Source organism: Dipteris shenzhenensis, chromosome 10 (genome assembly GCF_047967505.1).
Source record: "Dipteris shenzhenensis isolate YYH24624 ecotype China chromosome 10, Dip_SZ_1.0, whole genome shotgun sequence".
Taxonomy (NCBI): Eukaryota; Viridiplantae; Streptophyta; class Polypodiopsida; order Gleicheniales; family Dipteridaceae; genus Dipteris; species Dipteris shenzhenensis.
This window is the reverse complement of record NC_141605.1, coordinates 53398203-53412933: the sequence shown is the minus strand read 5'-3', so window position 1 is coordinate 53412933 and position 14731 is coordinate 53398203. Positions and strand designations below refer to the sequence as shown.

At 44.1% G+C, this 14731-nt stretch overlaps 1 protein-coding gene across 2 annotated transcripts in view; it reads right to left on the bottom strand.

Moving 5' to 3' along the window:
- LOC147897975 (uncharacterized) overlaps nucleotides 1–14731 on the bottom strand; it is a 78379-nt gene that overhangs the window by 19035 nt on the left and 44613 nt on the right. For both annotated transcript variants that reach the window (XM_087380620.1, XM_087380621.1), the window contains 3 exons: nucleotides 8213–8305; nucleotides 7964–8050; nucleotides 7308–7388 (listed from right to left, as the gene is read on the bottom strand). In XM_087380620.1, coding sequence (XP_087236746.1) covers nucleotides 7308–7388; nucleotides 7964–8050; nucleotides 8213–8305 — 261 coding nt within the window. The remainder of the gene's footprint in view (nucleotides 1–7307; nucleotides 7389–7963; nucleotides 8051–8212; nucleotides 8306–14731) is intronic.

Below are 14731 nucleotides of genomic sequence, written 5' to 3'. Positions count from 1 at the left end.
GCTAGAATGCCCCTGCTCAACAAACATAGACAAGTGCACCCGATTGGCCCCAAACACCATGGTGCCCCTTTCGGTATTTCTTTATATTTCACAGTGAAATGATTACAAGTTGCATCTGGGAGACCTTCCCTGCAACTGAGCACGCAACCCCAATTCACTGAGCCTTCGCAAGGCTTTCAAGCATACAACACCATCACATAGGTGCACTTAACCCATAGGCTCAATCTGAAGGCATTCTCTTTTCCGAGTGCAATTCCATTGGCTCTCCAGATGCAATCACATTGCACCCCAGCTGCACTCTCTTTAAGTGGTTTAAAAATGGCATTCACAAAGCTTTTCAAAGCTCCAAAATAAAATCAGCAAAGTACCTAACCAAAGAATCACTCATGTAGCACTGCCTGGGCACCTGTGAACCTAGAAAGAGGCGGCACACGAGGCCAACCAATAGCTTATGGCAAAAAGAAATTGCAGCAGCAAAATCACAACTCACCAAGCCCTGAAAACTCAAACCAAGTCCTCAATCGCCAAGAGGACATAGTAGCCAATGCCCAATTGCATTCTCAGCCAAAGAGGAGTGCAAAGGCATGAAGAAAGAGCACTTACAAGAGCCGACCAGCAAGAATTCCACTGAGAAATGCGAAAAGAAGCACTTCTATCGCGAAGAAGTGGGAGTTCTTGGGCTCAAAAGAAGCGTGCTTCAAAGAGGAATGCATTGAGAAGGTTTTGGAGAAGTTTCAATACCGGAAAGTCCTCCAAAACTGAGAAAAACCAGTCAACCAGCACGTGGGACCACTCGAAATTCAACAGAAAGCTGTAGCTTTGCAAGAGGAGAGGCCCAGGAGGCTGTAGAAGCAAAAAGGTCCAAAAAAAGCCACTTTTGCAAATTCGACCAGCAAAAGAAGTGCTCAACTCTGCCCGTTCTACCAAACGCATGGAGGGAAAAGCATATCACTGCGAAGGGGAGGTAGAGGGGAAGCCATCGGGCCAAACGGTAGTCGAGGAATCCAAACGGGTGAGGAGTTATGAAGAAAAACGTAATTCATCTGAAGGAGGCTGAAAAACCAGTCCAAAATCTCAACAAAGGGAGAAGATGAGAGAGAAAACCACACGTGAAGTTGAGAAGGCCCGGGAAGGTCCAAGAATGGCAAAGGAGCATGTAGAAGGTACTAGAGCCACCTGGAACTCTAGGGGGGCCACTGAAGGTACATGGCCCTCTAGGGGGCCCATTAAAAATGCCACATCATCATTTCCCAACAACCACTCTTTCAATTCCTTGGAATGCCTTTGGGCCTAGGGATTAATTACGCTTATGTGCTAGGCACCATGCCACGTTTAATTACACATTATTAAGCCCACGCTTGGACTTTTAAAACCAAAGTTGTCACAATCTTGTAGTACATTAAAGTACTTAGAATTTCACGCCCCCGTGACATACCCTTCTCTTGAAACAGCAAACCACAGTTTGCTGCCCCAAAACACAAGAGCGAGCATGAAATATACCATGAAAGAGTATACAAGAAAGCCGCAGCTATAGTATACAAAGACGTGAAAATATGGCTAGGAGAGACATGCATCCATCCATATACACTGCTCAAAATCTATGTGATCCTCAACGATCAATAGTCAAGATGCATCAATATCATGAAGTCTCACAGCAGAAATACTGTCAGCTCAGTATCTCGGATGAAACATACAGTGTCATCAAGCGACCTCATGAAATCACGGCGATAAGCCCGTCTGTACTAAGGGAGTGGAGGTGCTACCCCCCTCTCGAACACCAGATAATGCTCCAGACGCTCGCTCTACTGAACTACCTGTAGAAGCCTAGACCGCAATCGGCTCTAACTGGAAAGCATCAAGGTAAAGCTGCAATATCCCAGGTAAATCTGCCAGTTCACCTTCCTCCATCCATTTCGGATTAAGTGATGGGTAATTTTGAAATTTTACCAAGTAGCGACGGATAACTTTACCCTTGAGCTTTCTATCTCTGTGTGCCAGAAGTTCATCCTGTTCTTCCACTTCAGGCTGTACCTCATCAGGTAAATCCTCGGGAACATCTCCATGATATTGCTTTAACAAGCTCACATGAAAGGCATTATGTATCTTCCAATGCGGAGGCAACTTCAACCTGTAAGCTATCTCGTTTATCTTTTTAGAAACCTGGAAAGGACCATAGTAACGCATGTTCACAGAGCTTAGCCATTTCTGAAAAGGAAGGAAGAAGAAAGCTTCAAAAAGGAGGTGATGGAGAAGATGAGGTGCCACTACCAAAGTGAGTTCTCTAAAGCCTACCAGCACTGATACCAAATGTAGAAGTATGTGGGATAGAATAGATACATCATGGCACAAAGAGAGAGAGCTCAAGTGAGGCAAAATCCATTGTATTAGAATGAAGGAACATCCTCCATTATATAGAGTGAGAGGTAGGTGTAGGCACCTCCCCTATATCAATGGCAATCAACCCCTACATCAGTGGGACTAGCTAAATCAAAGAAACCTCCCATGTGGGGGCCTTTGTGCTTACATCATCACTTAGGTCACACACTAGACACCTCATAGCACTAGGTGTGCTTCTACAACACACACACATGCACATGTGACTCCCCTAGATGCAGACATGTACCTTAGAGTAAGCCCTTGATCACACTTATCCCAACACGTGCTTCGCCGGCTCCATAACCGAAGAGCTTAGGATCACGAGGAACTACGGACTGAACATTTCGCACATGGATAAGAGATCCTAGCTCCAATTTTAGCGGAGATGTTCAACCACGTTGTATGCCACGGCTTCGCATCTACTTGGAGCACTACCACCATTGGACCCATACACAAAGCAGGGGATCCCATGGACACTCGGAATTACCGCACTCTTATGATTGGTCACACTCTGGCCAAGATTTATGGGTCGATACTAGAGAGGAAAGAAAGAAAGAAAGTTTATATTAGTCTTCAGAAGACCGATGGGTCTATGAGACTCTGAGAATCCTGATACAAACAAACTGTGGGGGTGGAGCTACTCAACAAGCATCCACACCAATGCAGAATGCAAAAAGCTAGTGCTAAGTATTACATAATCATGTCAGAGTGATCGATTACAAATTAGTATCATCATCGTCATCATCATCACCGTCATCATCAGGTCATCAAGGTGGATGAGACAACGGAGGCATGACGTCGGTGATAGAGTGTTTTTGGGATCAAGCCCCGACTTTGAACAAAGAGGGGATATCCCCAAGTGTAATCCGTGAGTCAACCCTCTGTCTGAGTTGTCGTGTCGCTAGCTTTGGATCATGATCATGTCAAGGCCTCGTAGTATGGGGGTCTACATGTTCTGGCTAGTGATCGAGCTCTGAAAAGAGTCTACCAAGGAGGAGGTCTGCTCCTGTCTCCATAATCGAAGTAGGGTAGGAGTGCCTGACTTCCTCATGGATGAAAGCCACCAAGCATCTCTGGTCTGGATAGGAGAGAAATCGGGAGAGCATCCCAAAACTGTCTCTAAAGAGGCAATAGAAGCATCCTCGGATCTCATAGTACTGGGCACCTGAAGATGAAGCGCTCCTCCAACTCGACCACCTGTATGTCACATAATGTGCATATGCACCTCTCCCGGGATAGACCCTCTGCCCTGCCACTCTCAATGCGCAGTCTCTGTAAAGAGACCCTAAATAGCCCAATAAAGATCCTCAGTGAGTGGGGTAAGCGGATCTGCGTATATCCTAGTGGGTCAATGAAAACCTCCTCTGTGATATGTAAACAATGATCCCTGTAGAAGCTGAGCTTCACTAGAAGCTCGCTCAGTCCCAACCATGTCCGGAATGTGTGTAGCTGTAAAAGATCCTTGCGGATAACTTGGTTGAGCTCGTGTGAGAGGAGCGGAGAAAACGGCACATCAATGCTATATTGGAAGGGAGGGAGTCTATCCATGTAAAGCCCCAGTCGCTCAAACCATCTCTCTATGCGTGCATATCAGCATCTCTGGTCACCTGCTACTGAAAGTGCCATAGAAGAGGACAATGCTAGCCATGGTAATATGTTGCACCCAGAAGTGCAATCCCCGTACCCCCTGACCCGGTATAGGTAGGTGAAAGCCTGAAATATTGCATCCAGCTATAGTAGGGATGACCCAAACTCAGCCTAAATGATCTGGTGAGGGACGAACGGCTTACTGCAGATCATCCGCGACAACATGAGAACCTGTAGCCACTCCACACGAGCTCACTCTATATCTGACAGATCCGACCCCCAACAAGAGCTGTCATACATCCATGTTGGATTTACCGAGGAGTCAAACAACAATCCCTTGGTCTGCAGATCTTGAAAGTGTGAACGGAAGCACTGCCTCTCTAATCTGGCTTATGAAGTGTATCCCCTGCTTAGGCGGGCCTGCATTGCCGGTCTCATAGTGAACATAGGTCTCGAGAAAATAACCCCAAGGTATGTATATGACTAAACAATCTCAACAAGCGACCCGTCAAACATGAATTGCTCCCGGTGCATATAGGCTCGAGATGTATTGAAGATCTTGACCTTGGTTTTACTAAGGTTGACCTTCAATTCATGGGACTCACAAAAGGATTTTAGTGCATCAAGGTGTCTCTGGAGGCCCTCTGCTGATGAAGACAAAAGTGCCACATCATCTGCATATAGCAATATCCGGATCAATGTGCCAGCAAAAGAGCATCCATCCCCTCCCAATGTCTGCATAACTGTCTCAAGCTCGTCAATATAGAGGCCAAACACGGTGGGTGATAAAGGACACCCTTGTTTGACCCCAATAGTGCTCATGATCTCATTTGTCCACCTAGACTCTGCCTAAGACTCTCTCATAAAGTGCCATGACGGCCCAAATGATCTCCTAGTCATACCCCAAATTTTGTAGGCGCCGAAGGAGGCGGGCTCTCGGAACCGTATCAAAGGCTTTGTTGAAATCCACAAAGCAACAATATACCCTCTGCTTTCGTGCCCTCGCCTCCTCGATGATATGTGAGAATGTCATCCATGGTCCCATGATCGCGTCAGAATCCAACCTGTCCAGCTGCTCTAAGTCCCCAGCACTCTGCGAATCAATTGACCTCAAAATCAAGCACTGATGCATAAATCTTGGACATGACATGTCAGATCATAATGGTCCAATAGTTCTCTGAGCTCATGTGATCCCTGCCTTGTGGATGGGTGTCGAAAAGCCAACACTTTGTCGGTGGATCCTGGAAGTGCGCCTGGAAGCGCTGTTGCTCTAGTCAGGCCAAGGCACCATGCCCTCGTGTGAGTCGTGCTCTGGCTGCGTGGTCATCGTGAAAACTGGCCCTGTGAAAACTACACCCAAGTATGTGTAGGACTGCACAATCTCCACTGGCTGACTCTGGTATGTAAAGCTATGTCGATGAAGCACTACGTAAGAGGTGTTGAAGATCATAACCTTGGTCTTCCCAAGGTTAACCACCAACACGTCTCTCTCTCTACAGAACACCTCTAGGGCATCTAGATGTCTCTGTAGTCCCTTTGCCGAAGATGACAGGAGGACTATGTCATCCGTGTATAGTAGAATCTGTATCATCAAGTCCGCTAGTGGTGCTCCCTCACCTCCTAGGCGGCGGTCTATGAAAGATGTAATCTCATCAATGTAGAGCCCGAAGAGAGTCGGTGAGAGAGGGCATCCCTGCTTTACTCCGATCGTGCTCTCAACCTAGTCTGATAGGCCTCCTAGGACACGAACTCTCCTTCTAACGGACTCGTATAGGCTCACCACTCCCCAGATCAGAACCTCTAGAATCTGCATATCTTGTCGGCATCTAACGTAAACATCCTGCCCTTCTTCTTCCCTTTTGCTATCAAGCGACCTTTATTTTTCATATCCTCAACAAAGCATCCATGAGGATTAAATCTGACTTGCAAACCCTGCTCAACCATTTGACCAACAGAAACCAGGTTCTTGGTGATATTCGGGACATGAAATACATCAAACAAGTATTTCTTTTTCCCATCCTGCATAGACAAATGAATTTTACCAATCTGCACAATAGAATGTGCAGTATCATCACCAGTCTCCACAAATCCTAGTCTTTCCATTTTCCTTGCATCTTGCATCCATTCTGCATGACCTGTCATGTGGTTTGATGCACATGAGTCAACATACCACACATCATTGCTTTCTTACACACTTGTCACAGAATTGGTCATGTGCTGCACCATAAACAAATGCTCATTTCTGTCATCACCCTGTCTACTAGAGGATGCATAATTGCCTTGCTGCAATTTTCCATTCATGATGTCATTCTGCTTTTTATAGCAATCTTTAGCCATATGACCCATTTTACCACAGTAGTAGCATTCAACATTGCTGTTTGCATTTTGGCCTCTAGGTGGTTGTGAAAGAGAGAGCCTTTGAAAAACTAAAGGATCTATGAGTCTAAAGAAAACCAAATACATTTTAAAGCTAAGGGATAGAGCCACTAAACTTCTAAAGCTGATGTCTGAGACGAAAACATGTAGAGAAGTACACCGCGATGTCTCTACAGAAAGACACACATAGTCTAGCATAATTGTCACATGAAAGCTATGGGCCAAGGGGGGAACCGATCAGTCAGCTGTCCACCGAAGTGTCTGAAACTCTGTGCTGTCTGGAGACCAAATCCGCGTGCCGGCTGAGGATATATACCTCAGCCGACATTGAATCTGGTGAAGGCTAGCATTGTAGAGAGAGGATGTCAGTGAGGAGCAATTTGCATATAGATGCCCTCTGTACTATGAGATGCAAGGGTGCCACCATTGCCTATTTAGAGCGGATGTGGACCACTCTTGGCCCATCCCAATCAGTGATGCATGGTAACCTCGCAGCTCCAGTTCTAGCAACATAGAGATCGACTTCTTTGAGTGTAGAAGCGAGACCAAACGGGCCCATCCGGACCTCATAGAGGACAATCACAGATTTCTTCCACTCACGAGCCCTTGCTAGAGACCGCAAGGGACATGACACAGTCAGCATCCAAAGAACAGAACACCAAACGAGGACCGCAGATATCTCATTCTTACTCTCTAACTCGGGGAGACAGACGAGGAGAGTGACGATGGAGAGAAAGACCCATTCCTTAGAATCGATCTATATTAGGTTTGTGCTTTAATTTTCAAGTCCGATTCTTTGGACAAAAGATTGGCTATTGCTTCCATAGAGAAGAGAGCATGGCATGCCCTCATAACTGGGAACATGCTCTAGACAAAGAAACTTTATTGAACTGTGGACTGTCAGGAAGAAGATATGAAAAGCAACTTAAAAACTTAAGCCAATTTATGTTTTTCAGAAGGGTCCATACCTCAGTTTCATAGTTGCCCACTGAACACACTGGATTTCCACGTAAATTTAGATTTTCTAAAGAAGGAAGTATACGCAGTACCTGCAAGAACAGACCTAGCTTAAAAGCAGGAACCTTCATCAATTTAGATTTTATAACCAAGAAAGCATACACACTACCTGCAAGAACAGATCTAGCTAAAAAACAACTCCATCAATCGGAACCACAATGCACTCATTATTTACATTCACCAAAACTTAGCATCCAGAATCAAAACCACAATCTTGACTCGTAAGACTACAATCACAGGGCAGACCATGCATTTTGTGGGTATCACACCATGACTGCTCACATTAGCACCCTGGAGTGCTTATAACGTACCTCAACTTTTATATTTTCTGTACTTTACACATCCAATGACATGCTAGATGGAAGCCATGACAAAGGTGAGGACTACAAAAACTAAAGGAACTGGATACACGCTCATTATAACAGGAACATTTCTAGAGGGACATTCTCTTTGATTTCACACACTCAATCAACCTTAGCTCATTGGGAGCTACGACATTCTCTTCACATGTTACGACACTTTCCTTCCAAAAATACTACACTACATGTTTTCCTTCTGATTTGAACATGAAGACACTCCCTTGCAATATTAGTTAGAGTTTAATGACCTTGATGTCGGACCAGCTTTTGAGGCAGTTGTTTCCCACATCTAGAATACGAAGCTCAATGTTTTTTTTTAGGTCTTTGGGTAGAATCTGCATAAATCAGCAAGAAAAAGGCGTGGCAAAAAAGATAATTAGTAGAGATTCAATTTGTGGAAAAATAAGCAGGATAGTTCTGCCCATAAAAATTAGTCCTTGTTGAGTATCTTTGTTTTTTACCTGATGGAACAAGCAAAAGCTTCACCCTAAACTTACTGTAAGCTTATTGTGAGCAATTCGCAATTCTTTCAGGATGATGCACTGTTTCAGCATACCCACATCCTCCAAACAACAGTCTGATAGGGATAACTGCAAGAGATGCATTTTAAAGTTAGGTGCATAAATGGATGGCCTTCATCGCTGCCAAGATATGGACAGAGGGAAACAAACTGCAAGAATGAAGTGAACAATATGAAGAAATGAAGACAGGAACACACAGTTTGGAGAACTGCGAGAATGAATTTGCAGACAAAATGAAACAAATAAATGCACCGTTTTGTAATGAAGCCCTAGTCCTAGCAAAGATTAAATCCTAGGGTGACCGTGGCATACTCTGATGCTATCACAAGCACTTTCTCACCATGAACTATTTCAGATGCACCATCTATTACTGGTTATTCCAATTACTCGTGAAAGGGTTTTACATTATGTATATTGAATGCATTAGCTACATTATTATGACCATGGAAACCTCAAAGGCTACATAAGTACGTCTCTGTCAATTTCAGCTTCACGTGGTGAATTTTCACTTTGCTGAGACATTTTGTATCTAACCATAGAAGAATCGAATCCCTTACAACCTTTTGATATTAGTAAATAGATTGATTAGCTGCTAAAATGTTATCTTTCTATTATCGATATTTACCTGAAAGAATGATTTCTTGGTGAAATTAATATTATACACAAACTAATATTATACACAAACTCAAGAATGGGAAAATTTTCAACCCATAGATGCTGCTGAACACTTACATAGGCCCTACCCGTAGTGACCGGTGCAGTTGCATGTGCCTGTGACAGAGGTCTCACCTCAAAACCTGCAATGATATAAATTCTTGGCCACCAAAACATGATGCATCATTTATGAACACGTGTGGTACTTGGCACCATCAAGCTTGTCTTCAGGAGCAAGCATGCCAAAGAGGTCATTATTTGCAGTTGGAAATAGGGCACAATTGTAGAGAACCCAAAGATATCTGGCTGAATCAAATGACTGCACTAAGGCAAGTGCAAATGTCTGATTCTGACCACACCTGCACAATGTCTAACTGAAATAACTTGCAAATAAATCGTGAGGCACGAGGGCCTTAATGAAAGACAGAGGTAGTAAAAGCCCAATTTGCAGAGGGCCAATGTGCCAGAAAAAGGGTAAGGTACGCCCAACTTCTTAAAACTCAGATTCCTATACACACAAACTGTGACTAAAGCAAGGATCCACTATAAGTAAAAGAGACTGCACTTCCAGAGCTTCAGCTCAAAACTGAGAAAACCAGTAGCGAAACAGCTTGAAGTGAACTTCTGCAAACAGCTGCTTCACATAAATGCAGAGAACTGCCTTGAAATGGAGCAGAAAAGCTTTAAAATGCTGCAAGGCAGCTTTGAAATTGACAGCAATGCCTCAAAATGGAGCTAAACAAAGCAATAGAGCTCCGAAATACTGCAGGAACAGAAGTCGCTTGCTAGATGCCTTCAAAACAGTGATTTCCTGGCAGTCAAGGCCCCAAAACAGAGAAGTGTTGTAGCATGTGTCACATAGCAGAGACACACCTCCATAGTGCTCCAAGAATAGTTACACAGCACAGAAACAGCCTAGCAAAGCTTCCAGCGCAAAAGTTGCACAGCAGGGAAATGCTCCAGCAAGTGTCAGAAAACTGTCGCAAATATGTGGAAAACCTTTTGTAGGTGACGACTGATGCTAAATAGGTCGACTGAAGGTGCAATTGCAACTTTTTCGCGACAGAATTGTTCCAAATAGCATGGAGACTGCTCTGACACCACCGGAGGGAAGTGCGTGAGAGCAAGGGAGCAGCACGCAATTGCAAGAGAAGTACAACTAAAGTGGAGACACAAGCCTATGAAGGCTAGCCCTAACCCTAGCCTGGTCAACTCACATGGCAAACTTTATGTTAGGAGAGTTGACTTTGTTAAAATGAAGTAATGGCACCGGAACACTAACTAGCACTAGCCTTTAAGGCCACATACCAAGGGGCTAACCTAACCCTAAAGGGGTTACGGATTCTTGAGCAGCTATAACATATTTATAGACCTTCATAAGACCAGAGTATATCCAATCTTACAAATTAAAATTTTTATTAGAAGAAGCAAAAGAACAAAGAAAAGAAGGGAGTTGTAAGCGAGTTTAGACAAAATTATGAAGTAAATGAGAGAGATAAAAAAGAATAATAGCTTAGTAAGCAAAGCTACGCTTATGTTCTTATCAGTACCCAAGCATAAGCTATAACAACTTCTTGTCTAACACTAGTATCCTTAAGCCTTACGGTTTCCCCAAAAAACCTTCCAAGTTTGTAACAGAATCCAAGGCAAGCAGCCCAGGCATCCAAGTGGATATATATATCTAAATGAATCCAAGAATGTGCCCAAACTCGTCTCCTCTACAAACACAACACAGAGAGCAGTTTCAATCTCATAAGGTTGAAAACCATAAACTCCATCACGCATAGCAGGGACTAGATACTATGACATCCCCACCCAACGATGGGTGTAGACCCTACCATAAACATATGCTCTCACACATACAAATCCACACACCCACACATACTTGAGCATCCACATATACAAAGGTCTACGTACAAGCAGCCCAAGCATCCAAGTGGATGTTCCTAAAATCTGGTAGATTTTTGCTAGACGATGTACTGCTTTATGTCAACAAATCAATCATTCAAATTCACCTCTTCATTTCATATGGAAAATGACAGCAAAGTGGTCCAGATTGTTTCTACATTGTCAGATGAAAGCATATGCCCAATGGGAACCATTCCAATGGAGATGATAGCTAGAAAGTATGGTTTTGTAACAAAACTATGGTACTTGCTAGCTTGTGCAATGGGTTTGATGGCGTAAACAAACCCCTTTGACGGCAACAGTTGAAAAAGATCGAAGCTCAAGGTTTCATCAGTCTAGATGCGGATCAAGACGGGTTGGAACAAACCTTGAGTTGGAGTGTGTGTGAGGAGCGAGTTTTTTTTGGCAACCCACTATTTCTTGTTCCACCTATTCCAATTGGAGCTGACATCATGCCTCCAGTACCTCATCCATCTTGATGTCTTGCTGCTGCTGATGATGATGATGATGCTGATGATTATGATGATGTTGATGATGATGATGATGCTGAGATTGATATATAGTCGACTATCGAAATTTCAAGCCCGGTACTGCCTTGACAGCCCAGGAAGGCACAAAACTTGCAAGCTGGAGACATGTGTATCGGAATGTTTTGATGGCGCACGTTTTTTTGTGAGATGTATTTGTGTTTCATAGTGGAGAGACTAACCTGGTGAGCTCGGTCTTTTGGATGTGTCAGTTTCATGCCTGCAGAAGAGGCGAATTAGGCTATTTGTCGGACAAGTGCGAGGATTGGGCCACAATAAATGATTCGGACGCAATAATGTATGAGGAGTTTTAGTTGGATCAAAAGTGGCCGGAGAAAGTGTACAAGAAGTGTCCGCTATTTTTGGACTACCCTGAAAGGGAACACATTCGGGAGGAGAAAGAAATGTACATGACGTACAACAAACTACGGGGCCTCAATTAATCATAGAAGTCTGCAACGATGGTATGTACAAACTCATTTGGTCTTCAACAGATTTTGGATGTGTCAGTTTCATGTCTGCAGAAGAGGCGAATCGGGCTATTTGTCGAACAAGTGCGAGGATTGGGCCACGATAAATGATTTGGACGCAGTAATGTATGAGGAGTTTCAGTTGGATCAAAAGTGGCCGGAGAAAGTGTACAAGAAGTATCCGCTATTTTTGGACTACCCTGAAAGGGAACGGTTCACATACGGGAGGAGAAAGAAATGTACATGACATACAACAAACTACGGGGCCCTAAATAATCACAGAAGTTGGACATACATGAAGAGACGCTCCTTGTGTTTGCGCTTTATTTTCTGCGTGTGTTTGAAGAACTTATTCTCGTCGCACTCAATTGAATAGAAATTTATCCAGTGCCGTAAAATGTGAAGTCCAGCTTTATGCATTTTAAAGCACAATGTCTCTCGCCTCAGCCAGGTCCTAAAAACCATACTTCCATTTGCAGAAAAGCGCCCAAAACAAGTGTTCATCAATTGAGCAATGACAACACGATACAAAAGCAAACCAAGCTATTCATCGTGGATTTAGGGTGTGTTGAAGCATACGCTCAGAAATACCCATCATGGCGTGCGTCTCCTTGTCAGAGCTTCCACAGATCTTACTTTATCGTCCTCGGTCAACCCCAACGTTGCAAGACTATACAGCCTCTGCTCGTTGATCGCCCCCTGAGGCTTCATTCCGAGTCCAGAGTGGTGACAATCATGCAAACCGAAATTTGTTTATTAGTGACAATCATGCAAACCGAAATTGGTTTAATAAACAATCACTTCGTACGCAAGCTTGTCATCCAATCGTTATCGTTCCACATGTAATCCTACAATTCATTTACTTGTACCATCTTGCCCTTGGTAATGGGTCAGACAACCTCAGGAGTCGACGCGTACGCTTTAAGAGCTTGTCGTTCACGCTGTAGTACGCTTCGCTCCATTTCTTTCGAAAGTCGACATTGGACAACTCGTTGGACTATCATGATTGGACGCAAGTGTTTGTCATACGTGTCCTGCACATGCATTCATTACCTTGTCATCAAACATATTACGAAAACTAGAGAAGGAAAGCGAAAAGTGTCCCGTTATTGATTCTTATCTTCCACATCACCTATGCGATAAATGGAAGAGGGTTTTTTTACCAATTCTCTTTCGTAACTGCCTTTTTCTTCTAGGCGTCCACCCACTCTTTCTGCTCAGTTGACAATCTTCGGTAGATTGCCACATCTGATGCAGCACCCAACACTCTGGACTCGCAAAGGTGATAACCCCTTTCTGCGCTAGCCTAGCGTCGAAAGCAACATATTAAATGATCCTCCCGAGAGGGCGAGGGAGCTAAAGATAGTGCATTATTCAAGATTCATCCAACTCACATGCTCGTCCTTGATAACGCAGATAACAACTATCCTTCATCTTCCGAGGGCACCTCTACTAAACGACATTGAACGCGTACATGCAAGCGCTCGTCATAAGGAAACGCTGCCACTCAAAAGAAAAAAAAGAATTCATGAGTTGAAAACAAATGAAACGTGGCTACTAATGGTGAATCACCCAAATCAATGGACTATAATACTTACATGTCCTTATCACGGTCATCCACCCTGTGTGGCGATGGTTCCCATCCCAAATGTAAAACAAGGAATTGGACGAGAATGCCCACTCTGTGTTCCTAATTTTCTTCGTGTTTTGGGAGCCAGTGCGCATTCCACTCCCTTTTCACATCCTCGTCCACGTCTCTCTTTTGCATCTTTTGTGTGACGGTAGACACGATGAAGACACCTAAACCCGACAAATACACACTTGAGAAGAATGTCTTGGGTGCGGGATGTGATCTGATGGATAGTAAGCAGTGTGAGCAATCGACACAAGGGGATCAGGGACAGAGGGATATTTTTTTTCCATCTACAAAGAAAAAAAAAAATTTAGTCTAAACATTCGTTTCGTGCCTTGAGATTATAGACCTTCAAAAGACCGAACTACTCATAGTGAATGATTGTAGATGGTCCTCGATGCACTCTTGCATGATTGTCTTGTCGCAGGAGGCGCTCAGTTCTGTCTCTCCAAGCACACCCTCCTCATCATCGTCCTCGAACTCCTCTCTGGCCAATTCGTTTGATACACGTCAACTTCTGACTTTCCCGCGTCGCCTCTGAGAAAAGGGTGTGCTCACACTTTTGCTACGCTCGCCGAAGGAACTATCCTCGTTTTCCTCCTCCTCCTATTCTTCGACTGAACTCTCTTGCATCACAAGTTTCATCTTTCCTCTTAGAAGCGCCGGCACTAGCCCTAGCTAATGTTGCCAAGGCTCCGCAGAGTTCCGAGAACGTTCCTTCCATCAATGATACATCGATAAGAGCCTACACGTCCGAGGGATCGAGCCGAATAGGCCTTCTTCGTCTACCTTCCCCTTGCGTTGAAGTTGCGCCTCTGGGACCACGCAATCTTCCTCTCGTATAAGTTACACCCCCCGTCGGAGACATGTCCTCATCATTGGGCTGGGCTATATCATCAAGTCTCTGTTCACAGAAATGGATAAAATGGGTTCAAAAAAATCCAACAATGCCCACTCTGAACTGATGCAAAGTAAGAACATGATAGAAGAGCTCACCACTTGTTCAACTGGCCACACGAGTAACGCGTTTTCTTTGAGGTCCACTTCAGCCCCATCCTTGTTGATTCCTTTCAATGGAGCCTTCTCATACATGCTCGAAATGATGACACCAACATCGTCAAATCGAATATCTTCCGACTCATGTGTATGACGGATGCGCATCTGAGCCAGGGGATTGTGTCTGTCATCATACAAGATGACGATGTCATCTCGCTTGAATATGGGCAATGTCTTTCTTGCTAGGATGTGGATTGAGGATACGATACAAAGTTAGGGTTTGCAAGACTACATTCATGACACAAAA